Raw genomic sequence first — 27,393 nt, 5'->3', positions numbered from 1 at the left:
ATGGTGAACTCGACTCCCATGGTGAACTGGACTTCCATGGTAAACTGGACTTCCATGATAAACTGGACTTCCATGGTAAACTGGACTTCCATGGTAAACTCGACTTCCATGGTAAACTCGACTCCCATGGTGAACTGGACTTCCATGGTAAACTGGACTTCCATGATAAACTGGACTCCCAAGTTAAACTCGACTCCCATGGTAAACTGGAATCCCATGGTAAACTGGACTTTCATGGGAAACTGGACTCCCATGGTGAACTGGACTTCCATGGTAAACTCGACTTCCATGGTAAACTGGACTTCCATGATAAACTGGACTCCCATGATAAAATGGACTTCCATGGTAAACTGGACTTCCATGATAAAATGGACTCCCATGGTAAATTTGACTTCCATGGTAAACTGGACTTCCATGGTAAACTGGACTTCCATGGTAAACTGGACTCCCATGGTAAACTGGACTTCCATGATAAACTGGACTTCCATGGTGAACTGGACTTCCATGGTAAACTCGACTCCCATGGTAAACTGGACTCCCATGGTAAACTGGACTTCCATGGTAAACTGGACTTCCATGGTAAACTGGATTCCCATGGAAAACTGGACTCCCATGGTAAACTGGACTTCCATGGTAAAATGGACTTCCATGGTAAACTGGACTTCCATGGTAAACTCGACTCCCATGGTAAACTGGACTTCCATGATAAACTGGACTCCCATGGTAAACTGGACTCTCATGGTAAACTGGACTCCGATGGTGAACTCGACTCCCATGGTGAACTGGACTTCCATGGTAAACTGGACTTCCATGATAAACTGGACTTCCATGGTAAACTGGACTCTCATGGTAAACTGGACTCCGATGGTGAACTCGACTCCCATGGTGAACTGGACTTCCATGGTAAACTGGACTTCCATGATAAACTGGACTTCCATGGTAAACTGGACTTCCATGGTAAACTCGACTTCCATGGTAAACTCGACTCCATGGTGAACTGGACTTCCATGGTAAACTGGACTTCCATGATAAACTGGACTCCCAAGTTAAACTCGACTCCCATGGTAAACTGGAATCCCATGGTAAACTGGACTTTCATGGTAAACTGGACTCCCATGGTGAACTGGACTTCCATGGTAAACTCGACTTCCATGGTAAACTGGACTTCCATGATAAACTGGACTCCCATGATAAAATGGACTTCCATGGTAAACTGGACTTCCATGATAAACTGGACTTCCATGGTAAACTGGACTCTCATGGTAAACTGGACTCCGATGGTGAACTCGACTCCCATGGTGAACTGGACTTCCATGGTAAACTGGACTTCCATGATAAACTGGACTTCCATGGTAAACTGGACTTCCATGGTAAACTCGACTTCCATGGTAAACTCGACTCCATGGTGAACTGGACTTCCATGGTAAACTGGACTTCCATGATAAACTGGACTCCCAAGTTAAACTCGACTCCCATGGTAAACTGGAATCCCATGGTAAACTGGACTTTCATGGTAAACTGGACTCCCATGGTGAACTGGACTTCCATGGTAAACTCGACTTCCATGGTAAACTGGACTTCCATGATAAACTGGACTCCCATGATAAAATGGACTTCCATGGTAAACTGGACTTCCATGATAAAATGGACTCCCATGGTAAATTTGACTTCCATGGTAAACTGGACTTACATGGTAAACTGGACTTCCATGGTAAACTGGACTCCCATGGTAAACTGGACTTCCATGATAAACTGGACTTCCATGGTGAACTGGACTTCCATGGTAAACTCGACTCCCATGGTAAACTGGACTTCCATGGTAAACTGGACTTCCATGGTAAACTGGACTCCCATGGTGAACTCGACTCCCATGGTGAACTCGACTCCCATGGTAAACTGGACTTCCATGGTAAACTGGACTTCCATGGTAAACTGGACTTCCATGATAAACTGGACTTCCATGGTAAACTCGATTCCCATGGTAAACTGGACTTCCATGGTAAACTGGACTTCAATGATAAACTGTACTCCCATGGAAAACTGTACTTCCATGGTAAACTGGACTCCCATGATAAACTGGACTGCCACGGTAAACTGGACTTCCATGATAAAATGGACTCCCATGGTAAACTGTACTTCCATGATAAAATTGACTTCCATGATAAAATGGACTCCCATGGTAAATTTGACTTCCATGGTAAACTGGACTTCCATGGTAAACTGGACTCCCATGGTAAACTGGACTTCCATGGTAAACTGGACTTCCATGGTGAACTGGACTTCCATGGTAAACTCGACTCCCATGGTAAACTGGACTTCCATGGTAAACTGGACTTCCATGGTAAACTGGACTCCCATGGTGAACTTGACTCCCATGGTGAACTGGACTTCCATGGTAAACTGGACTTCCATGATAAACTGGACTTCCATGGTAAACTCGACTTCCATGGTAAACTCGACTCCCATGGTGAACTCGACTCCCATGGTAAACTGGAATCCCATGGTAAACTGGACTTTCATGGTAAACTGGACTCCCATGGTGAACTGGACTTCCATGGTAAACTCGACTTCCATGGTAAACTGGACTTTCATGATAAACTGGACTCCCATGATAAAATGGACTCCCATGGTAAACTGGACTCCCATGATAAACTGGACTTCCACGGTAAACTGGACTTCCATGATAAAATGTACTCCCATGGTAAATTTGACTTCCATGGTAAACTGGACTTCCATGGTAAACTGGACTCCCATGGTAAACTGGACTTCCATGGTAAACTGGACTTCCATGGTAAACTCGATTCCCATGGTAAACTGGACTTCCATGGTAAACTGGACTTCAATGATAAACTGTACTCCCATGGAAAACTGTACTTCCATGGTAAACTGGACTCCCATGATAAACTGGACTGCCACGGTAAACTGGACTTCCATGATAAACTGGACTTCCATGGTGAACTGGACTTCCATGGTAAACTCGACTCCCATGGTAAACTGGACTTCCATGGTAAACTGGACTTCCATGGTAAACTGGACTCCCATGGTGAACTTGACTCCCATGGTGAACTGGACTTCCATGGTAAACTGGACTTCCATGATAAACTGGACTTCCATGGTAAACTCGACTTCCATGGTAAACTCGACTCCCATGGTGAACTCGACTTCCATGGTAAACTGGACTTCCATGGTAAACTGGACTCCCATGGTAAACTGGACTCCCATGGTGAACTTGACTCCCATGGTGAAATGGACTCCCATGGTAAACTGTACTTCCATGATAAAATGGACTTCCATGATAAAATGGACTCCCATGGTAAATTTGACTTCCATGGTAAACTGGACTTCCATGGTAAACTGGACTCCCATGGTAAACTGGACTTCCATGGTAAACTGGACTTCCATGATAAACTGGACTTCCATGGTGAACTGGACTTCCATGGTAAACTCGACTCCCATGGTAAACTGGACTTCCATGGTAAACTGGACTTCCATGGTAAACTGGACTCCCATGGTGAACTTGACTCCCATGGTGAACTGGACTTCCATGGTAAACTGGACTTCCATGATAAACTGGACTTCCATGGTAAACTCGACTTCCATGGTAAACTCGACTCCCATGGTGAACTCGACTCCCATGGTAAACTGGAATCCCATGGTAAACTGGACTTTCATGGTAAACTGGACTCCCATGGTGAACTGGACTTCCATGGTAAACTCGACTTCCATGGTAAACTGGACTTTCATGATAAACTGGACTCCCATGATAAAATGGACTCCCATGGTAAACTGGACTCCCATGATAAACTGGACTTCCACGGTAAACTGGACTTCCATGATAAAATGTACTCCCATGGTAAACTGTACTTCCATGATAAAATGGACTTCCATGATAAAATGGACTCCCATGGTAAATTTGACTTCCATGGTAAACTGGACTTCCATGGTAAACTGGACTCCCATGGTAAACTGGACTTCCATGATAAAATGGACTTCCATGATAAAATGGACTCCCATGGTAAATTTGACTTCCATGGTAAACTGGACTTCCATGGTAAACTGGACTCCCATGGTAACCTGGACTCCCATGGTAAACTGGACTTCCATGATAAACTGGACTTCCATGGTAAACTGGACTTCCATGGTAAACTCGAGTTCCATGGTAAACTCGACTCCCATGGTGAACTGGACTTCCATGGTAAACTGGACTTCCATGATAAACTGGACTCCCAAGTTAAACTCGACTCCCATGGTAAACTGGAATCCCATGGTAAACTGGACTTTCATGGTAAACTGGACTCCCATGGTGAACTGGACTTCCATGGTAAACTCGACTTCCATGGTAAACTGGACTTCCATGATAAACTGGGCTCCCATGATAAAATGGACTTCCATGGTAAACTGGACTTCCATGGTAAACTGGACTCCCATGGTGAACTGGACTTCCATGGTAAACTGGACTTCCATGGTAAACTCGATTCCCATGGTAAACTGGACTTCCATGGTAAACTGGACTTCAATGATAAACTGAACTCCCTTGGTAAACTGTACTTCCATGGTAAACTGGACTCCCATGGTAAACTGGACTCCCATGATAAACTGGACTTCCACGGTAAACTGGACTTCCACGGTAAACTGGACTTCCATGATAAAATGGACTCCCATGGTAAACTGTACTTCCATGATAAAATGGACTTCCATGATAAAATGGACTCCCATGGTAAATTTGACTTCCATGATAAACTGGACTTCCATGGTAAACTGGACTCCCATGGTAAACTGGACTCCCATGGTAAACTGGACTTCCATGGTAAACTGGACTTCCATGATAAAATGGACTTCCATGATAAAATGGACTCCCATGGTAAATTTGACTTCCATGGTAAACTGGACTTCCATGGTAAACTGGACTCCCATGGTAAACTGGACTCCCATGGTAAACTGGACTTCCATGATAAACTGGACTTCCATGGTGAACTGGACTTCCATGGTAAACTCGACTCCCATGGTAAACTGGACTCCCATGGTAAACTGGACTTCCATGGTAAACTGGACTTCCATGGTAAACTGGACTCCCATGGTGAACTCGACTCCCATGGTGAACTGGACTTCCATGGTAAACTGGACTTCCATTATAAACTGGACTTCCATGGTAAACTGGACTTCCATGGTAAACTCAACTTCCATGGTAAACTGGACTCTCATGGTAAACTGGACTCCGATGGTGAACTCGACTCCCATGGTGAACTGGACTTCCATGGTAAACTGGACTTCCATGATAAACTGGACTTCCATGGTAAACTGGACTTCCATGGTAAACTCGACTTCCATGGTAAACTCGACTCCATGGTGAACTGGACTTCCATGGTAAACTGGACTTCCATGATAAACTGGACTCCCAAGTTAAACTCGACTCCCATGGTAAACTGGAATCCCATGGTAAACTGGACTTTCATGGTAAACTGGACTCCCATGGTGAACTGGACTTCCATGGTAAACTCGACTTCCATGGTAAACTGGACTTCCATGATAAACTGGACTCCCATGATAAAATGGACTTCCATGGTAAACTGGACTTCCATGATAAAATGGACTCCCATGGTAAATTTGACTTCCATGGTAAACTGGACTTCCATGGTAAACTGGACTTCCATGGTAAACTGGACTCCCATGGTAAACTGGACTTCCATGATAAACTGGACTTCCATGGTGAACTGGACTTCCATGGTAAACTCGACTCCCATGGTAAACTGGACTTCCATGGTAAACTGGACTTCCATGGTAAACTGGACTCCCATGGTAAACTGGAATCCCATGGTAAACTGGACTTTCATGGTAAACTGGACTCCCATGGTGAACTGGACTTCCATGGTAAACTCGACTCCCATGGTGAACTCGACTCCCATGGTAAACTGGAATCCCATGGTAAACTGGACTTTCATGGTAAACTGGACTCCCATGGTGAACTGGACTTCCATGGTAAACTCGACTTCCATGGTAAACTGGACTTCCATGATAAACTGGGCTCCCATGATAAAATGGACTTCCATGGTAAACTGGACTTCCATGGTAAACTGGACTCCCATGGTGAACTGGACTTCCATGGTAAACTGGACTTCCATGGTAAACTCGATTCCCATGGTAAACTGGACTTCCATGGTAAACTGGACTTCCATGATAAACTGGGCTCCCATGATAAAATGGACTTCCATGGTAAACTGGACTTCCATGGTAAACTGGACTCCCATGGTGAACTGGACTTCCATGGTAAACTGGACTTCCATGGTAAACTCGATTCCCATGGTAAACTGGACTTCCATGGTAAACTGGACTTCAATGATAAACTGAACTCCCTTGGTAAACTGTACTTCCATGGTAAACTGGACTCCCATGGTAAACTGGACTCCCATGATAAACTGGACTTCCACGGTAAACTGGACTTCCACGGTAAACTGGACTTCCATGATAAAATGGACTCCCATGGTAAACTGTACTTCCATGATAAAATGGACTTCCATGATAAAATGGACTCCCATGGTAAATTTGACTTCCATGGTAAACTGGACTTCCATGGTAAACTGGACTTCCATGGTAAACTGGACTCCCATGGTAAACTGGACTCCCATGGTAAACTGGACTTCCATGATAAAATGGACTTCCATGATAAAATGGACTCCCATGGTAAATTTGACTTCCATGGTAAACTGGACTTCCATGGTAAACTGGACTCCCATGGTAAACTGGACTCCCATGGTAAACTGGACTCCCATGGTAAACTGGACTTCCATGGTAAACTGGACTTCCATGGTAAACTGGACTCCCATGGTGAACTCGACTCCCATGGTGAACTGGACTTCCATGGTAAACTGGACTTCCATTATAAACTGGACTTCCATGGTAAACTGGACTTCCATGATAAAATGGACTTCCATGATAAAATGGACTCCCATGGTAAATTTGACTTCCATGGTAAACTGGACTTCCATGGTAAACTGGACTCCCATGGTAAACTGGACTCCCATGGTAAACTGGACTCCCATGGTAAACTGGACTTCCATGGTAAACTGGACTTCCATGGTAAACTGGACTCCCATGGTGAACTCGACTCCCATGGTGAACTGGACTTCCATGGTAAACTGGACTTCCATTATAAACTGGACTTCCATGGTAAACTGGACTTCCATGGTAAACTCAACTTCCATGGTAAACTGGACTCTCATGGTAAACTGGACTCCGATGGTGAACTCGACTCCCATGGTGAACTGGACTTCCATGGTAAACTGGACTTCCATGATAAACTGGACTTCCATGGTAAACTGGACTTCCATGGTAAACTCGACTTCCATGGTAAACTCGACTCCATGGTGAACTGGACTTCCATGGTAAACTGGACTTCCATGATAAACTGGACTCCCAAGTTAAACTCGACTCCCATGGTAAACTGGAATCCCATGGTAAACTGGACTTTCATGGTAAACTGGACTCCCATGGTGAACTGGACTTCCATGGTAAACTCGACTTCCATGGTAAACTGGACTTCCATGATAAACTGGACTCCCATGATAAAATGGACTTCCATGGTAAACTGGACTTCCATGATAAAATGGACTCCCATGGTAAATTTGACTTCCATGGTAAACTGGACTTCCATGGTAAACTGGACTTCCATGGTAAACTGGACTCCCATGGTAAACTGGACTTCCATGATAAACTGGACTTCCATGGTGAACTGGACTTCCATGGTAAACTCGACTCCCATGGTAAACTGGACTTCCATGGTAAACTGGACTTCCATGGTAAACTGGACTCCCATGGTAAACTGGAATCCCATGGTAAACTGGACTTTCATGGTAAACTGGACTCCCATGGTGAACTGGACTTCCATGGTAAACTCGACTCCCATGGTGAACTCGACTCCCATGGTAAACTGGAATCCCATGGTAAACTGGACTTTCATGGTAAACTGGACTCCCATGGTGAACTGGACTTCCATGGTAAACTCGACTTCCATGGTAAACTGGACTTCCATGATAAACTGGGCTCCCATGATAAAATGGACTTCCATGGTAAACTGGACTTCCATGGTAAACTGGACTCCCATGGTGAACTGGACTTCCATGGTAAACTGGACTTCCATGGTAAACTCGATTCCCATGGTAAACTGGACTTCCATGGTAAACTGGACTTCCATGATAAACTGGGCTCCCATGATAAAATGGACTTCCATGGTAAACTGGACTTCCATGGTAAACTGGACTCCCATGGTGAACTGGACTTCCATGGTAAACTGGACTTCCATGGTAAACTCGATTCCCATGGTAAACTGGACTTCCATGGTAAACTGGACTTCAATGATAAACTGAACTCCCTTGGTAAACTGTACTTCCATGGTAAACTGGACTCCCATGGTAAACTGGACTCCCATGATAAACTGGACTTCCACGGTAAACTGGACTTCCACGGTAAACTGGACTTCCATGATAAAATGGACTCCCATGGTAAACTGTACTTCCATGATAAAATGGACTTCCATGATAAAATGGACTCCCATGGTAAATTTGACTTCCATGGTAAACTGGACTTCCATGGTAAACTGGACTTCCATGGTAAACTGGACTCCCATGGTAAACTGGACTCCCATGGTAAACTGGACTTCCATGATAAAATGGACTTCCATGATAAAATGGACTCCCATGGTAAATTTGACTTCCATGGTAAACTGGACTTCCATGGTAAACTGGACTCCCATGGTAAACTGGACTCCCATGGTAAACTGGACTTCCATGATAAACTGGACTTCCATGGTGAACTGGACTTCCATGGTAAACTCGACTCCCATGGTAAACTGGACTTCCATGGTAAACTGGACTTCCATGGTAAACTGGACTCCCATGGTGAACTCGACTCCCATGGTGAACTGGACTTCCATGGTAAACTGGACTTCCATTATAAACTGGACTTCCATGGTAAACTGGACTTCCATGGTAAACTCGACTCCCATGGTGAACTGGACTTCCATGGTAAACTGGACTTCCATGATAAACTGGACTCCCAAGTTAAACTCGACTCCCATGGTAAACTGGACTCCCATGGTAAACTGGACTTCCATGATAAAATGGACTTCCATGATAAAATGGACTCCCATGGTAAATTTGACTTCCATGGTAAACTGGACTTCCATGGTAAACTGGACTCCCATGGTAAACTGGACTCCCATGGTAAACTGGACTTCCATGATAAACTGGACTTCCATGGTGAACTGGACTTCCATGGTAAACTCGACTCCCATGGTAAACTGGACTTCCATGGTAAACTGGACTTCCATGGTAAACTGGACTCCCATGGTGAACTCGACTCCCATGGTGAACTGGACTTCCATGGTAAACTGGACTTCCATTATAAACTGGACTTCCATGGTAAACTGGACTTCCATGGTAAACTCGACTCCCATGGTGAACTGGACTTCCATGGTAAACTGGACTTCCATGATAAACTGGACTCCCAAGTTAAACTCGACTCCCATGGTAAACTGGAATCCCATGGTAAACTGGACTTTCATGGTAAACTGGACTCCCATGGTGAACTGGACTTCCATGGTAAACTCGACTTCCATGGTAAACTGGACTTCCATGATAAACTGGACTCCCATGATAAAATGGACTTCCATGGTAAACTGGACTTCCATGGTAAACTGGACTCCCATGGTGAACTGGACTTCCATGGTAAACTGGACTTCCATGGTAAACTCGATTCCCATGGTAAACTGGACTTCCATGGTAAACTGGACTTCAATGATAAACTGTACTCCCATGGTAAACTGTACTCCCATGGTAAACTGTACTTCCATGATAAAATGGACTTCCATGATAAAATGGACTCCCATGGTAAATTTGACTTCCATGGTAAACTGGACTTCCATCGTAAACTGGACTTCCATGATAAACTGGACTTCCATGGTGAACTGGACTTCCATGGTAAACTCGACTCCCATGGTAAACTGGACTTCCATGGTAAACTGGGCTTCCATGGTAAACTGGACTTCCACGGTAAACTGGACTTCCATGATAAAATGGACTCCCATGGTAAACTGTACTTCCATGATAAAATGGACTTCCATGATAAAATGGAATCCCATGGTAAACTGGACTTTCATGGTAAACTGGACTCCCATGGTGAACTGGACTTCCATGGTAAACTCGACTTCCATGGTAAACTGGACTTCCATGATAAACTGGACTCCCATGATAAAATGGACTTCCATGGTAAACTGGACTTCCATGGTAAACTGGACTCCCATGGTGAACTGGACTTCCATGGTAAACTGGACTTCCATGGTAAACTCGATTCCCATGGTAAACTGGACTTCCATGGTAAACTGGACTTCAATGATAAACTGTACTCCCATGGTAAACTGTACTCCCATGGTAAACTGTACTCCCATGGTAAACTGTACTTCCATGATAAAATGGACTTCCATGATAAAATGGACTCCCATGGTAAATTTGACTTCCATGGTAAACTGGACTTCCATCGTAAACTGGACTTCCATGATAAACTGGACTTCCATGGTGAACTGGACTTCCATGGTAAACTCGACTCCCATGGTAAACTGGACTTCCATGGTAAACTGGGCTTCCATGGTAAACTGGACTTCCACGGTAAACTGGACTTCCATGATAAAATGGACTCCCATGGTAAACTGTACTTCCATGATAAAATGGACTTCCATGATAAAATGGACTCCCATGGTAAATTTGACTTCCATGATAAACTGGACTTCCATGGTAAACTGGACTCCCATGGTAAACTGGACTCCCATGGTAAACTGGACTTCCATGGTAAACTGGACTTCCATGATAAAATGGACTTCCATGATAAAATGGACTCCCATGGTAAATTTGACTTCCATGGTAAACTGGACTTCCATGGTAAACTGGACTCCCATGGTAAACTGGACTCCCATGGTAAACTGGACTTCCATGATAAACTGGACTTCCATGGTGAACTGGACTTCCATGGTAAACTCGACTCCCATGGTAAACTGGACTCCCATGGTAAACTGGACTTCCATGGTGAACTGGACTTCCATGGTAAACTCGACTTCCATGGTAAACTGGACTTCCATGATAAACTGGACTCCCATGATAAAATGGACTTCCATGGTAAACTGGACTTCCATGGTAAACTGGACTCCCATGGTGAACTGGACTTCCATGGTAAACTGGACTTCCATGGTAAACTCGATTCCCATGGTAAACTGGACTTCCATGGTAAACTGGACTTCAATGATAAACTGTACTCCCATGGTAAACTGTACTCCCATGGTAAACTGTACTCCCATGGTAAACTGTACTTCCATGATAAAATGGACTTCCATGATAAAATGGACTCCCATGGTAAATTTGACTTCCATGGTAAACTGGACTTCCATCGTAAACTGGACTTCCATGATAAACTGGACTTCCATGGTGAACTGGACTTCCATGGTAAACTCGACTCCCATGGTAAACTGGACTTCCATGGTAAACTGGGCTTCCATGGTAAACTGGACTTCCACGGTAAACTGGACTTCCATGATAAAATGGACTCCCATGGTAAACTGTACTTCCATGATAAAATGGACTTCCATGATAAAATGGACTCCCATGGTAAATTTGACTTCCATGATAAACTGGACTTCCATGGTAAACTGGACTCCCATGGTAAACTGGACTCCCATGGTAAACTGGACTTCCATGGTAAACTGGACTTCCATGATAAAATGGACTTCCATGATAAAATGGACTCCCATGGTAAATTTGACTTCCATGGTAAACTGGACTTCCATGGTAAACTGGACTCCCATGGTAAACTGGACTCCCATGGTAAACTGGACTTCCATGATAAACTGGACTTCCATGGTGAACTGGACTTCCATGGTAAACTCGACTCCCATGGTAAACTGGACTCCCATGGTAAACTGGACTTCCATGGTGAACTGGACTTCCATGGTAAACTCGACTTCCATGGTAAACTGGACTTCCATGATAAACTGGACTCCCATGATAAAATGGACTTCCATGGTAAACTGGACTTCCATGGTAAACTGGACTCCCATGGTGAACTGGACTTCCATGGTAAACTGGACTTCCATGGTAAACTCGATTCCCATGGTAAACTGGACTTCCATGGTAAACTGGACTTCAATGATAAACTGTACTCCCATGGTAAACTGTACTCCCATGGTAAACTGTACTCCCATGGTAAACTGTACTTCCATGATAAAATGGACTTCCATGATAAAATGGACTCCCATGGTAAATTTGACTTCCATGGTAAACTGGACTTCCATCGTAAACTGGACTTCCATGATAAACTGGACTTCCATGGTGAACTGGACTTCCATGGTAAACTCGACTCCCATGGTAAACTGGACTTCCATGGTAAACTGGGCTTCCATGGTAAACTGGACTCCCATGGTGAACTCGACTCCCATGGTGAACTGGACTTCCATGGTAAACTGGACTTCCATGATAAACTGGACTTCCATGGTAAACTGGACTTTCATGGTAAACTCGACTTCCATGGTAAACTCGACTCCCATGGTGAAATGGACTTCCATGGTAAACTGGACTTCCATGATAAACTGGACTCCCAAGTTAAACTCGACTCCCATGGTAAACTGGAATCCCATGGTAAACTGGACTTTCATGGTAAACTGGACTCCCATGGTGAACTGGACTTCCATGGTAAACTCGACTTCCATGGTAAACTGGACTTCCATGATAAACTGGACTCCCATGATAAATTTGACTTCCATGTTAAACTGGACTTCCATGGTAAACTGGACTCCCATGGTAAACTGGACTCCCATAGTGAACTGGACTTCCATGGTAAACTCGACTCCCATGGTGAACTGGACTTCCATGGTAAACTGGACTTCCATGGTAAACTGGACTCCCATGGTAAACTCGACCCCCATGGTAAACTCGACTCCCATGGTAAACTGGACTTCCATGGTAAACTGGACTTCCATGATAAACTGGACTTCCATGGTAAACTGGACTCCCATGGTAAACTGGACTCCCATGGTGAACTGGACTTCCATGGTAAACTCGACTCCCATGGTAAATTGGACTTCCATGGTAAACTGGACTCCCATGGTAAACTGGATTTCCATGGTGAACTGGACTTCCACGGTAAACTCGACTCCCATGGTGAACTGGACTTCCATGGTAAACTGGACTTCCATGGTAAACTGGACTCCCATGGTAAACTCGACTCGCATGGTAAACTCGACTCCCATGATAAACTGGACTCCCATGTTAAACTGGACTTCCATGATAAACTGGACTCCCATGATAAAATGAACTCCCATGGTAAACTGGACCCCCATGGTAAACTGGACTCCCGTGGTAAACTGGACTCCCATGGTCAGGGGTCCGCAACCAAAATAACAAGAGCCATTTTTTTCGAATTCGGTATGAAAACAAGTAAATATTTCAAGAGCAACAATGCAGTCCTTAAAGAGGCGCATGCGGCTCCGGAACCGCGGGTTGTCAACCCCTGGGGTCTAGCGGATTCACTGCTTCGTCGCAGTCGCACTGGATTCAACCACCACCACCAACGTACTTGCAGCTAAAAACACTGCCCTTCGTGATGCTTGCTACTTCACTCCCCATCGTTTCTTTGCCCGCGCTCTTAACAAAAAAAACTCTGACTTTGAGAAACGTTATTAACGCTCACATTTTACAATGTTCGTCGTGATGTGGCGTCACTTGGAGTTTTGGCCGTTTTGAGCCAGTGCTCAGCCACGGTCATTTGAAAACTAGTTTGAAGGGCACTCACTTTCGAGAATATGTCAGTCCTTTCATGGCGGCGTTTGGGGGCACCGGTCTTTCCTCTGGCCATTCTGAGCAACCTCCTGCCTTGTAAGGACACCTCTGTGCTGCATTCAGCTGGGTGGCGGGCCCTTGGGAGGCGTTTCAATCTCTTGCCGGCGTTTGGAGTGCCCAGGGGCGAGACCTCTTGCAAGCCAAGCATTGCAGCCCACTGTCTCTTGCTAATGGAGCACCGGTAATGCCTGTCGACAATGAGACACGCACACGCAGACACGGTTGCTTTAAGTTAGCGCTAGGAAATAAAACTACACTGTGTTTCCATTGGGTATTAATTATGAGGAACTGTAAATTAATGTAATTATCTGCATTTCCATTCTTGAACCACATTGTATTGTCACTTTGACTTTAAAATAAAGTAAATGGAGTAGAATCAGACCAGAGATAGCCTTGTTTGGGGCCTAGTCTCAACCAGTGTTATACCAGAGAACGCCAATCATTTTCAAAGACAATGCCATATATTACCAGAGCGTGTTTTTGTTTGTGTGTTCATCACAAGAATGCGTGGTTAATTCAGACTTGATTCCTTGCAAAAGGCTTCCTGTTTGGTGTTTGAACATCTTACCGCAACTGTTTTATTGCCAAAAAGGCTAAAACCTATTCTTATACACTGTACCACCTAATTGGATAACGGCAGAAATTCTGGAAACGTGCAATTTTTTTCAAATATCGACTGAAGAATTTAAGAAAATCTTCAATGAGAATGCTCGTGAAAATGTCTTGGCCTGATGCTGCGTTGCCACAGCCACTGAATAACGAGGTGGCTAAGCTTGAAAACTGTGCAAGTGGGCTCGGGCCTGGAATCCCATGGCAGCCGCACTGGGCCGTGTAAGCTCTACACGAGCTTTATGGCTCGTTTTTACTGAGCTAAGAAGATCACTTTGCAAAGGGAGCGCTGCTCTCTCACAAGGACCAGCCTCGGAAACGGTCAAAACATCCACAATAAATACTATTTGGGTTAGATTGCATAAGTATAAATGTGTCGTTAAACCCGCCACCACCCAACACAGCCAACCAGTAAGGTTTGTCACGTAAACGAAACATGCAAAGTGGTTACTACTTCAGCCCACCGCTGTGTTGGAGAGTTAAACCATGACATTTACAATTTGAGTACGACGTTTTGCTGGTAATTACATCCAGCATCATCGGACAATTTTGACAGAATTGTGAAGGGTCAATTTAGGAGAGATGTGTGTGGTCAGTGGCATCTCTCGCTTATCCTAATTCGCTTGGGTCGCCTTCAAGACCGTGTTGTTATCTAAATAAAATAAAAATAAAAACACCGCGAAAGATTACACACGTAAAATGTTATATCTTTGGCAAGACCAAGGCGACACGGGCAAGTGTTAAACCTTGTAAAACAAAACAAAAAACTTGTGAACATTCTTTTCATCTTTTCCCTCTCTGACCCTGGATGGAGCCGTGAATGAGGACAAGAAACAACGAATTCTTGGCTCGTCCTAAGAACACCGCGGCACGGCTTGGGTTTCATTTCTCATGGCCGTGGAAGCGTGGCATTGGTTTGCAAGCAACCCTTGAGTGCAACGTACCCATTCTCCTCCGCGCGTCGCGACTCGTCGTCGTCGTCATCGTCGTCGGCATCATCGTCGGCATCATCGCCATCTTGTTCTTCTTCGTCCGTGCTCGCAGGCGACGCAGGTGGCACTGGAACGCCAGGGCACCGCTCGGCGGTGGGCAGCTCGCACTGCGGGCTGCCCGGGGAAGGCTGCGGCTGCCCTTTGGTGCCGGTCCGTCGGCACTTCCGTGGCGACGGGACGTGGCAGTGAGGAGGCGACGGGACGGGGCAGCGAGGAGGCGACGTGCCCCGTCTCTCCGGGCTGTCGGGAGGGCTTGAACCCAGCGGCTGCTTCCCCCGCCATGGCTCGTCCGCACTCGCGGGCATCGACGCCCCCGCGGTTTGGTGCGGATGCAGCGAGTGCACCACCAACGATTTGTTCCCCACACGGTTTTCTGTGCAATGGAAGGGCACCAAAGTCATCGCCATACCCAGCACCTCCGATTAGCACGGTTGTCTACGTACGGTGCGAAAGAGCTTCAACACACATACAAAGTCTAGGAAAGTTTGAACTTTGTTTTTTGCCCTCATTTCCAACTCGCTAAGGAAGATGATGTCAGCTTCTCTCACCATCTAGATTTCCGGATCCGCCGACTCCAATCCACTGGAAGGCCGGCTTGCGTCCTCCCCCCTCCGACAGTCGCACCTTTTGGATGAGGCCCAGGCTGCTGAGCACGTTGGCGATGTCGTACAAGCGTCGCACCTTGGCTGTGGGTATGAGCGCAGAGGGCGTGTGTGTGTGTGAGGAGGCTGTCTGGGGAAATTGAATGTGAATCTAAAATACTGTTGCGAGTAGCACTCCCATATCGTTTTAATTAAACAACACGCTTTGAAAGTATACAAAGGAAAAAGGTGCAGCCTTGAAAATTCTTACTCGCACCACTGCTGATGGAAGGGCCTCCAATAGAGGGAGCAATAGAGAACCGCCCGAGAGGGTCTTTTGACCGACTCTTGCGCAATGTACAAACATCGTGTAAGAGCTACCATTATTAATAATGCACTTTAATGTGGTTGTGCATACATTCACAATGCAGTGCTGACCTCCAGCCATGGAGGATAACTTTTAAAGGTACTTTAATATTCACATAGGGCAAACACCAGAACTTTGTGGTGTGGATGACTGTGGAATATAAAACCGAACAAAGTTATGTTATTTTGGCCAGATATCTTGGAAGAGGTGGGAGTGCCCTCCTCCTTCCCCCCCCCTCTCATCTCATTCCACTCCCCCTCACGTGCTCTCCACTGTCAAATGGCCCGGTCAACCTTCGCTGAGTGGGCGGTCACACTCTTTCATTGCTGCCCTCAAAGTGTGGAGCTCCGTTTCCCCCCCCCCCCCCCCCCCCAGACATCTGTGCTCTCGACCCCCTGCCCCCACGAAAGTTCAGGCTCACGATTCACCCCCTCCCTCCCTCCTTCCCTCCTTCCCTCCCTCCCCTCTTTTACTCTGTCTATGACAAACCTCTTCTCTTAATTGTTACACGTACGTGATCACAATTTCCACCTCTAATATCAGAATCAGAATTCTTTGTATGGACTGGAGGAGGAATCCGATGAGCTATGAAGCTCTTTTTCATAGAAGTCTCCAGTATGGGCGGGTCAGCGAGTTGCAACGGCAAATAATACAAAATAAACTATAGGAGTGCAAAATAGAGAAAATTATTAGCAAGTCCAGACAAACATGCCTCCTGCATGAATATGCCTCCGCACCTACGATTAGCACGGTTGGCTACGTGCGGTGTTAAAGAAGTTCAACATACAAAGCAGTCGGGGTATTTCCAAGGCGACAGAGGATAACGTGCTGTGTCCTATGTCAGCTTTGTCAGGTAAAGTTTCCATTAAAGGAAAATGTAAAACCAGTTGAAATCTTCGGAAGGTTTTCTATACAGTTTTGGTAAAATGTGTATCTTAAGCAAATTGGTGTCTCATTGGTGGAAAATTATGAACAAGTAATGTGAATTTGATGGAAAGGCAATGGTGTGAAAGCAGATATCCTGAAAAATGTTTATACTGCTGTACATACATACGTACATACTTTCACCCCTTCAATTCGCAGTTACATGCAGATGAGATACGGTTGCATTCGGACATTTTCCAATATAAAATCTAAATATAAAAACCCGCAGCTATAAATGCTCTGACACGTGTGGCATTGTCTTTGTACTGGTCGCCTTTTTGGCGTTCTCTGTTCTGACACTGGCGGTGAGACTAGGCCATAAAAAAGGCTGTCTCTGGTGTAGGCCAATCAGTTTCAAAGACAATTTATATATTATATTCCTGGTTCTTTCGGTAAAGTCACGTTGAACGGAAACAATAAAATAATAAAATATATATAAAACAAAATTCTCACGACGTTTCGACTGCAACAAAAGCAGTCATCATCAGGTGATGACTGCTTTTGTCAGCAAGTGATGACTGCTTTTGTTGCAGTCGAAACGTCGTGAGAATTTTATTGTTTTATATATTTAATTATTTCCCTTCAACGTGACTTTACCGAAAGAACCAAGAATATGAATCACTGCAGTCACGAAAGCTTTAAATCAAAATTTATATATTATCAGAGCATGTTTGTTTGCATGTTCAGCAAAAGAACGTGTGGCTATTGCAAACTTGATTCCTTGCAAAAGGTATCTATTTGATGTTTGAACATCTTAACACCTATATTCTTGGTTCTTTCGGGAAAATCACGAAGAGAAACAACAAAATAATAAAAATATAAAACTATAAAATTCTCACGACGTTTCGACTGCAACACAAGCAATCATCATCAGATGGACTCGTCCATCTGAATAACTGCCAAATCGCTCTCCGTGGTGCTAATGTTAAAAAAAACCCACCACTTTTTTAAAATTTTCTTGCTGTGGTTTTCACACCTGATGATGATTGCTTGTGTTGCAGTCGAAACGTCGTGATAATTTTATTGCTTTATATTTTTATTATTTTATTGTTTCCCTTCTACGTGACTTTACCGAAAGAACCAAGAATATGAACCCCCGCAGCCACGAAAGCTTTAAATCAAAATCTTAACACCTGTTTTATTACCAGAAAGAGTAAAACCTATTCTTATTTTTTTCAATACCTTGATACTGGCAAAAAGGTCCCGTCATATAAGAAACTAAATTGCGTCGTTCGTGTAAGCCGCCTCACTCTTGAAGGTGCTCTTGCTGTGGACGTCGTCGAGTTTGCTGTCGCAGATCAGGATCTGTGCCGCCATGTCCAGGCTGATGGCTCTTGACCACGACACCAGGAAGAGCATGACAAACTTCTGGCTCATCATGCGCAGCGACTTTTCTTTCCGGCTGCCAGCAGCTGCGGGCGAGGACAGACAAAAAAAAATATACAAAGTGGTTATAGCCTCATCTTATTGCTCCCACATTGCACGCACATCAGGACGCTGCTTGGGTTTCATGTTGAACACCCCGGATTGGAAATTCAAGATGTTGGCGCTTCAATCTTTCAGTGAAAAGGGCACGGTCCTTAAAAGACCCGCCACGTTTAGTCAATTTGAAGGTCGCACCTAGTGGGATGAAGTGTGGGTATACACACACCTCTTCCGAGATAATCTTGCCAGCGTAGAAGAGTAGGCCAAAATACCCTCGAGAGGGGCTCTCCAGTGGATGCTCTTCCACCAACAGTGGAGTAAGCAAGTAATTGCAGGGCTGCACCTTTACCTATGCCTGCCGAAAAGTCTAAATTGAGCCCTAACACTCTTTCAGCAAGGGACTCGTCTGTGTTGCCCTCAGGGGGGGGCGTGCATGGCACACCACTGACTGCGGTGCATCCACACAGGCCGCTTCTGGACAACTCGAAAGGGCACTGCCACTGCGATCATGATGAAATCCCAATACCAGGAGCTGCGGAGCCTGACACCGCCCGGCCCGCGCTGTCTTCGCGGTGGCCCGGCTCCATCGTGGCCCCGCCCTCGGGTGACCCCCCTTGCTCCATCGCCGAGCAGGCGGCGGATCCGGCGTTGCCGCGACCCGGCGTTGGCTTTGGCGCGTCGGCTCGCAGGAGGCCCTCCAGCCTGGCGGGGTAGCCCTGGCGCCGGGCCTCGCGCTCCAGGTCGTCCAGCGTGCGCACCAGGCTGTCGCGGCCGTGCCAGCTGTAGCGATTCTTGGCCACGCGGCTCATGAGCTCCAGGCTCTCGAGAACGTTGACGATGTCGTAGATTCGGCGGCGCTCGACGCCTGTTGGGGAACAAGCCGCGGAGGGGTCGTGTATACGTGTATTAGGTTAGCACGGTTGGCTGCGAACGGTGTGAAAGAAGTCGTACATACACACTAATTGCACGTTTCCCCCCGTTTTATTCAAATACCCACCCCAAAGAGGCTCGCTGGCGCTCTGTCTAGTGGTGGCCCTTTTGCCAGCAGTGTCGTAAGCAATGTCAGGGCTGCACCCATACCTTCGTTCCGACTGTCCGCTCGACATAAGCTCACGAGACGAACTAAAATCGTTTGCAAACTCTTGCAGAGCAGTTGCGACCTTAATGTGTTAAAGAGAGTGGACCGTGGAAGGAGATCTCACACAACTACATCCAAGATGCCATCAAGTAACATCTTCTATCCACTTTAAAGGGGGGCATTGTACTTTCTCAAACACTCTGCTACAGAGAAATGCTCAATGTGTGGCAGTAGAGGAGATTTTTTTGTATTTCAAGGACAATCGGTTTTTTTGCTGCAGTCACTGGTGACCTCGCTGCTCTAATTCCTCAGCCACCGTTCCACATTCAAACACACATTTAAAAACAATCACCGCATAATTAGTCACAACGTTCTTTTGGTTCAATACAGGTTATGTTTGGGGGCGGGGCAGGAGATGTTCCGCATGTTTTTCCAACTGGACCAGCTGGTGTTGTCAGCTGTCCAGTAATTCCAGTGCGAGATGTACCAACACGTGCTCTATGTTGTAAAGCGTGAATTACATATACCCAATCCCAATTTAGAAAACAGCGTTTAACTACATTTGAAACAAAAGCATGCCTGTGCCTAGCCACTATAGTGACCCCTGTCTCCTGTGTAAAACTTTGTTTGGTTAAAGAACAAATAAAAACGTGGACATTAACAATGTATGCACCTTGAACTTCTTTCGCACCGGACGTAGCCAACCGCGATAACCGGAGGTACGGGAGAAGGACAAACAAACTAAACATAAATAGCTCTTTTAAAGAAATTAGTTTTCAATCTAGATTTGAAAGTCCATACCTCCAGTGGACAAAGAAAATGGTTAGAATGATACTGAGAGAAAGAGGAACACATGGATCATATGCAAGTTAGACATCCCACTGGCTGTTAACTCAACTGTGTTGGCTCGAGCAGGACCTGTTACTACAAAGGGTAATAGCCAATGGTCCAGACGAATGATGAAGTTGTAACCAAATGAGGGAACACAACGTGGCGATGACATCAGATCATGTGCAGGTGCGAGATTTGGTGTTGCCACCAGTCTGGGTTTGACCGGGAGAGTCTGGGAATTGGCATCTGTGTTCCAGTGGCAGAAATGGATTTCTGCTAAGATTTGCTGGCATTCATCATCATTAGACCTCCTTTGCCAGTACCAAAATATAATAATAGGGCTTTTCCCCTTTTTTTTCTGGCAACAAAACTGAAACCTTTTTACGAGGATTCATGTCTGCATTAACCACAATACCTGCAGTCAGAATGCAAACAGAAAACATACTATGATAATATATGCATTGTCCTTGAAACTGATTGGTCCACACCAAGGGACGGCTTTCTTTTGAGCATCGACCCAATTGGTGCTCGACCAGATGACGCCTAAAGGCCTTTTGGCGTTATCTGGTCGAGCAGATGTTTCAAGGACAATGCATATATTATCATAGTATGTTTTTTGTTTGCATTTTGACTGCAGGTATTGTGGTTAATGCAGACATGAATCCTTGTAAAAAGGTTTCAGTTTTGTTGCCAGAAAAAAGGGGAAAAACCCTATTATTACATTTGCTGGCATTGTTGTGTTGAACGTAACACAGAATTTAGATAGGGTGATCGAGAAAAATGCCTGGCCTTAGTCTGTAGAAAAGGTGACAACCCTACAGGACTGTGAGGGATAGGCATGGCATGTGGAAGCCTTCACCCAGCAGTAAAATTGATACAGTCATCAACAAACCGAGCTGGACGGCATATTGGTTCAACCCACTGCTTGTGCATTGTATGCCAGCCGTGCGAAGTATTAAGCTGGATGGCAACCTGGTCCAATCTATCCTTTCGCTTTGCCAGATTGCGGTTGTCCACCGGGACGGGAGACGGCGGGGCGGACGAGCGGGCGGGCGGGCGGGCGGGCAAACGTACGACGTACCAAGCTGCGCGGCGGCGTGGTCCAGGCTGACGTCCGGAGTGTGCGTGGGGCCAGCGTAGGGCGGCAGCTTGCGCAGGAATCGCAGACTCAGCAGACCCAGGCTCTTGTCCTTGCGGCTGCACTGGGCCGGGCAATCGCCCTCGTGCCGGACCTCGGGCCACGCCAACTGCGCGGCAGACCGGCAGCGCCCGTTCCCATTGGGTGAGCATCCGGCACGCCGCTGTGGAAGCGCTGCCAGTTTTAAGTGGGGGAGTTCCACACGTCCCGTGGCATGTCGTGCGTTATCGTTGGGGAAATTGGAGTTGTTAAATCGACTGTGGTACTGAGGTGGGTTATTGAGCGCAAACCGTGATGTTTGTGTACATGCGGCTCTTTGTTAATCCACTGCTGCATGATGGCCTCCCCCATACTGTGCGGGTCATGGGGTTTCATTTGACTATACGTGAACCACACTTGTCAACGTGGGTTGGTTAAGACAAGAAGCATAGATGTGAGGGCATTTTAATACAGTACAACAACTGATTTTTCTGCACTGCCCACTACTTACCTTGTAGCTCCGTGAGCCCTTAAAAACTCGTGTGTGCATGGTAGTCAACCATGCGAGCGCTATCCAGGCTCAAGCCTCTGAGCTTCTGAGATTTTCTTCTTGGTTCTTTCGGTAAAGTCACGTAGAATTGGAATTAAATAACAAAAATAAAACGTAATAAAATTCTACGTGACTTTACCAAGAACCAAGAAGATGAATCCCTGCAGTCACGAAAGCTTTAAATCGAAATTCTGAGATCTTATTGTGGGCATTGCGGGTGAGTTCACGCACCTCCGATAAGCACGGTTGGCTACGTATGGTGCGAAAGTAGTTCAACATACATAGAGTATTAATCCATGTGCACTTAATAGGCGGATACAATTAACACATAAGATATCTGATAGCAGGTGAACATTTAGCAAAAAAATGTAAATGACAAAAATTTATTGATGCTGCATCATATAATCAATCAGTTTAAGACAGAACTGGGTGATGACTCAACCCCCTCGCTCTCCCACCCACGGACATTCCATGAATTGTTGTGATTTTGCGTCGAAAATATATTCCTGAATCAATGAGTTGTTATTTTTCTTTTTTTACATTCTGTGGTCATTGTGCAAGCCGGTAACTGTAGTTGACTGCCAGGGTGACACAAACCCATCACATACATCATATATAATTAATATATATTCTTACTCATGCGATTTTATGCATGTATCATGATCTTTAGAATCAATATTAATCGACCAACTAATGCGTCATAAGACCCATAGGCATGTGCACTTCATTACGTAACCATAACTAGACGGATCATATTTTTCGTTCCTATCCTGTCTGCATCTTTTTTTCACGCATCTCATTACATCTCAGTGTATATCTGCATTTCTCTCTTCTCCCTGCATCTACATATCTTGTTCGTTTCTCTTCCGTGATCTCACCGGTATTTTACCACTTCTAAACAGGTGGGTGGTGTGTGGGTTGGTGGAAGAACCCCAAACGTAGTTTGTGCTTGGGGGCCCCCCAATGTGTCGGCCACCGCAACTTCATTCGGGACTCACGTTTGCTCAACAGCTCCTCACTTCGCACACCGCGCAAACTCCATTTCACACGCCGCGTACTTCCGTTCGCCGCCACAATGGTAGGTACGGGCGAAAGAAACGCGTTACTTTTTCCCGTAAAAAAAATTTTTTTTTCGCGATGTACACGCGCAATTTGTACGCGCGCGCATCGCCACCTTAAAAAAAAAAAACCAACGCCACCGATTGACGGAGCGGTTCCGCCACGAAGCCGTCCGCAGCGACGCCGCGGGACGGCGGTAACCTCGTGCTCCGCCGCTCACCTCCTCATCTCCGGCCGGCCGTTCTGGCTCCCAGCTCGCGCGGGGAAGCTCGGGGCCCTCCGCCGCCGCCGCCGCCGCGCCCGGCTCGGCCGCCAACGCCAGCAGCCGCTCGAGGCAGGACGCGTCGCGCGTGCCGGGCCGGCGCCCCGCTGCCGACGCCGCCGAGGCACGCGGCCGCGTCGCTGTCAGGGCAGCGGCCGCGGTGGCGTCCAGGGGCACGTGGGGCGCGGGAGCCCCGCGAGGAATGGCGGTGGCCGTGGCGGTGGCCGTGGCGGTGGCCGTGGCCGCCCCGTTGAGCTTGCACTGCGAAGTCGTTGCCAGGCCGAGGCTTTTCCTCAGCATTGGGTGCAGGGATTTCTGGACCGTCGACTCCAAACAATGGTTTTCCTGCGGCCGGAAGATAACAGTCTCACGGATCGTCTGCCACATTTGAGGAATTACCCGCAAAAAAAACCACTACAATTGTAAACGAGCAGGAATGTCACCCCCCAACTGTGAAACTACTCCAGAACGGACACCCGTCCGTGAAACACGGCGCCTTCGTAACCTTGCGCAATAAGAACGGCGAGGACACCAGATGTTCCGATGATTTGAATGAACGGACAATTGCTGCTGACGATAACTTACGACGATTATCGTGGGTGATTGCGGATGCCAAACAAAGTCGCGTTGCATCTATCGGTCACGCGTGACACCGTGTGCAGAGTTGCGGTCAGTCGCGCGAGGTTCCCCTGGTGCCTTGTCACCGATACCTTCTGTGTGTGGCGAGGCAAGCTTGCGTGTTCCCTCGCATGCCAGACTGGCCGAGGTCTGATGGGCATTTGGTGGCGCTTGGGCACAGTGGGATCACAGAGACTCGGACACCCGTCCGTCTCGCCTGCCATGCCCTGAGGGGAGACACACGGAGCCATCATCCACCAGGCAAAGCCCTCGGCATCGCTCCGGGTCCACGGAGAAGCTGGAGTCGAAGTCACTGACCTGAAACAGCCATAGTCACACTTAAGGCCAGTTTACGTTAAGAAATTGCATTTCTAAAGGTGAGCAATTAAGTTGTGTGGAGCCTGAAAGTGTTAAAATTCATGAACGGTTTAACACGGTTAATTTCCTCTTATCCACGTCCCCGTAATTTGTCCTTCCTATTAATTGCGGAACCCTCTGAATAAACTGCGAGCCAAGGGAGTCGTGCAGCAGTGCCTTCCTATTGTCCCTGCATTCCGCAGACAAGGAGCCGTACGGTAAAATCCATCCTGTTATCCGCAGGTAAAAGGCGCACCTCGAAAGCGGGCGTCGCAGGTCAACAACCCCCCAACGAGTATTCCCTGCGGTTTGTTTTTACAGATTAAAATAAAATGAAATTATCGCAGCAAATTCGTACTTGTTTCCCCATTTGCCGAGTGATTTCGCAGTCAAGGAGAAAAGCGTGGATAATAGGATGCTTCAATTGAGATGGGTTTTAAAATTTACCAATGGTCTAACTCTTGCGAGTGACGTTACGGGATCTTTAACGTCCACCGCGAAGCAAACGGGGCATAGATATACGGTTAATACACACCGCAGTATTAATCAGGGCGGCCGCTGGAATCGAACCTCGTGTAACCAGTAGCGAATCCCCTACAGCTAAGGCCATGTCATCACCCCAAAGACAACGATCCCCCGGTATAGCCTGAGGACCGGTTCAGATATTCGTGAGCAGTGTTGGCTCGGTTTATAGCTGAGCTCACTAACCACTGCGCCACCGCTCCCCGCTTGTGCATGAAATTCACATAACATGTTACATACATTATGTAACATGCGCACTCTTATACTGTTTGGTGTCATGTACGCGGTTTAAATAATCGGTCGTGTCATCCTGTTATCATCCTGTTCTCCGTCATGCAACGCTGTGCAACGTCATATGCTGTGGGAGTGCGGAGTAGACTACACACAGATGTTATTATAGTACTTGTAAGCGAGCTATCCGTGAACTCTGCTGTACTCCCGCAAGAAAATCACTCGAACAGAAACTTGGCCAAACGTCTCAATGCAGGGTTCCTCCTGACAAAAAAAATCATCTTGAGACTCAGCGAGAGCTACCGCTGTTAAATGCATGTCACTGGCGTATAATAATTGTGAGTGTCACGAACGTGTACTCAAAGGGTCTCATCTTTGCACAAATCTGGGCTTACTTTTAACCGCTCCCGTTCAAATGTGGAACGACGGAAAGGATGGGGGAAAAAAAACATCCCAACGCATCGATTGTGAGTACGTCCGTGCAATAGTAACTACTAATAGGACAACATTACGAATTCACGCATTCGGTGCGGTCATCCGAGGCTCGCTCGCCAGAAATCCACGAGTAAGAGACGGTAGTCAACCCCCAACACAACGCGTCTGTTCCGTCGTCACCATGTCTGGGACAAACAACAGGCACAGTCTCTGCACTTGCTGCTGCTGTTGTTGGCTCACCGTCGTACCGCCAGTACTTTCGGTTGTCAAGAGCCGTGACGATATCGAAACATTTAAATGCTATCACCATCGTGACGCCGCAATCAATCGGGTCGTTCGTTCGTGTGATACCACACACACACACAACAACAACAACAAGTGAACTCACCGTTCTGTCTGCGTGGTGCCACCGCATGAAATTGCTTGTGCTCCCAAAAGGACCGTCTTATTACACCCGCGGAAACGCCTTTGATGAGCAGCAGCTACACGAAGTCCACGCGAACTTTATTTTTTTTTTGTAATCGCCTTGTGACAAACAACTCGCAGGGCGCGACCAAGAGCTCCTGCCGAAACGTCGGACAACCAACGGACTCGCGCAAGCCTCTTCGGCTTTGCGCGCGACCCTTCTTCACAAGAGGGCCAGCAACTTCCACGAAGTTGCGTTTGTCGTCACGTGTTAATACTTACCATTGTTACTTGTGAGCTCGGCGGCTTTTAAAACGTCTGCGAAGGCGAGATGGGTGCGGACTCTGAACGGGCTAGGGAGGTGAGCGCGCGCAGAGAGAGAGAGAGAGCGAGCGGCTAGGACGAAACGCGTCGATTTAAAGTGCGGTGGATGCTCAACTGCACACAGCCAGGAACCAATTGCTGATCAATGGGATGCAGGCTGGGCGGTGCAGGCGAAGAACAGCAGCAGCAGCACCACCAGTGAGCTCTGCGCTATATAGGTCAGCCTTGGCGCGCCGCACACCCGAAATTTACCGCGCTTTCTCATGCCCCACCCCTCTCACACACACACACGCGCGCACACACGACGACAACCCAGCCCACCGACACGCATCGCATAGCCACCTCCTCACCCACCCACCTACAAGGCGACGAGGGGGTGGCCCCCACGCACCCAACCCCGAGTGATCAGAGAGCGGCGGTGGGGGGGGGGTGCACAAATAAGTGGTGGGAGGGGAGGAAGGTGACAGACGTTTACTCGCAGGCGGGGTTTTTTTTTGCTCTCCGTCCTGGCTGTTTATATTTCAACATCTCAACCCCGCCATCCCAGCCAACCAACTATCCACGCAGACGTCCACTTAACCAACCATCCACCCGGCCATCGGCTCATCCATCCAGCCACACATACACACAGCCAAACATCCAGCCATTCATCCAACTCAACCATCCAGTAGCTGTCTACCCACCCAGCCATACACTTAATCAATAATCCACGTAACTATCCGTACAACCACCCACTCAACCATCCACCTACCCAGTCATCCACTCAACCAACCATCCACCCAGCCAACCATCCACCCAGCCAGTCATCCACCCACGTATTCATCCACTGAACCAA

The 27,393-nt window shown here is 46.9% G+C and overlaps 1 protein-coding gene and 1 long non-coding RNA gene across 4 annotated transcripts in view; one reads left to right on the top strand and one right to left on the bottom strand.

Moving 5' to 3' along the window:
* The window catches only part of LOC142928914 (uncharacterized), a 93,707-nt gene extending 71,971 nt beyond the window's left edge, over positions 1-21,736 (top strand). The window contains exons 3-5 of one of the 2 annotated variants that reach the window (XR_012945217.1): positions 15,525-15,795; positions 16,028-16,164; positions 21,681-21,736. This is a non-coding gene — a long non-coding RNA (uncharacterized LOC142928914). Of the gene's footprint in view, positions 1-15,524; positions 15,917-16,027; positions 16,165-21,680 lie in introns of those variants that run through there. The other variant, XR_012945216.1, reaches the window with a different exon arrangement.
* The window catches only part of LOC116945558 (uncharacterized), a 32,011-nt gene extending 5,030 nt beyond the window's left edge, over positions 1-26,981 (bottom strand). Inside the window, exons 1-9 of one of the 2 annotated variants that reach the window (XM_076069421.1) lie at positions 26,517-26,981; positions 24,377-24,511; positions 23,625-24,011; positions 21,760-21,925; positions 19,296-19,634; positions 18,595-18,756; positions 16,021-16,158; positions 15,425-15,845; positions 13,825-14,059 (exon numbers count right to left, since the gene is read on the bottom strand). In XM_076069421.1, the coding sequence (XP_075925536.1) occupies positions 13,825-14,059; positions 15,425-15,845; positions 16,021-16,158; positions 18,595-18,756; positions 19,296-19,634; positions 21,760-21,925; positions 23,625-24,011; positions 24,377-24,511; positions 26,517-26,519 (1,986 nt within the window). In that variant the 5' untranslated portion in view covers positions 26,520-26,981. Of the gene's footprint in view, positions 1-13,824; positions 14,060-15,424; positions 15,846-16,020; positions 16,159-18,594; positions 18,757-19,295; positions 19,635-21,759; positions 21,926-23,624; positions 24,012-24,376; positions 24,512-26,217 lie in introns of both variants that reach the window. The other variant, XM_076069420.1, reaches the window with a different exon arrangement.
* Between the last annotated feature and the right edge of the window lie 412 nt (positions 26,982-27,393).

Source organism: Petromyzon marinus, chromosome 24, assembly GCF_048934315.1.
Source record: "Petromyzon marinus isolate PM22_M1 ecotype Great Lakes invasive population chromosome 24, UKy_Petmar_22M1.pri1.0, whole genome shotgun sequence".
NCBI lineage: Eukaryota > Metazoa > Chordata > Hyperoartia > Petromyzontiformes > Petromyzontidae > Petromyzon > Petromyzon marinus.
The sequence above is the reverse complement of the archived record's forward strand: the minus strand, read 5'-3'. Positions and strand labels throughout refer to the sequence as shown.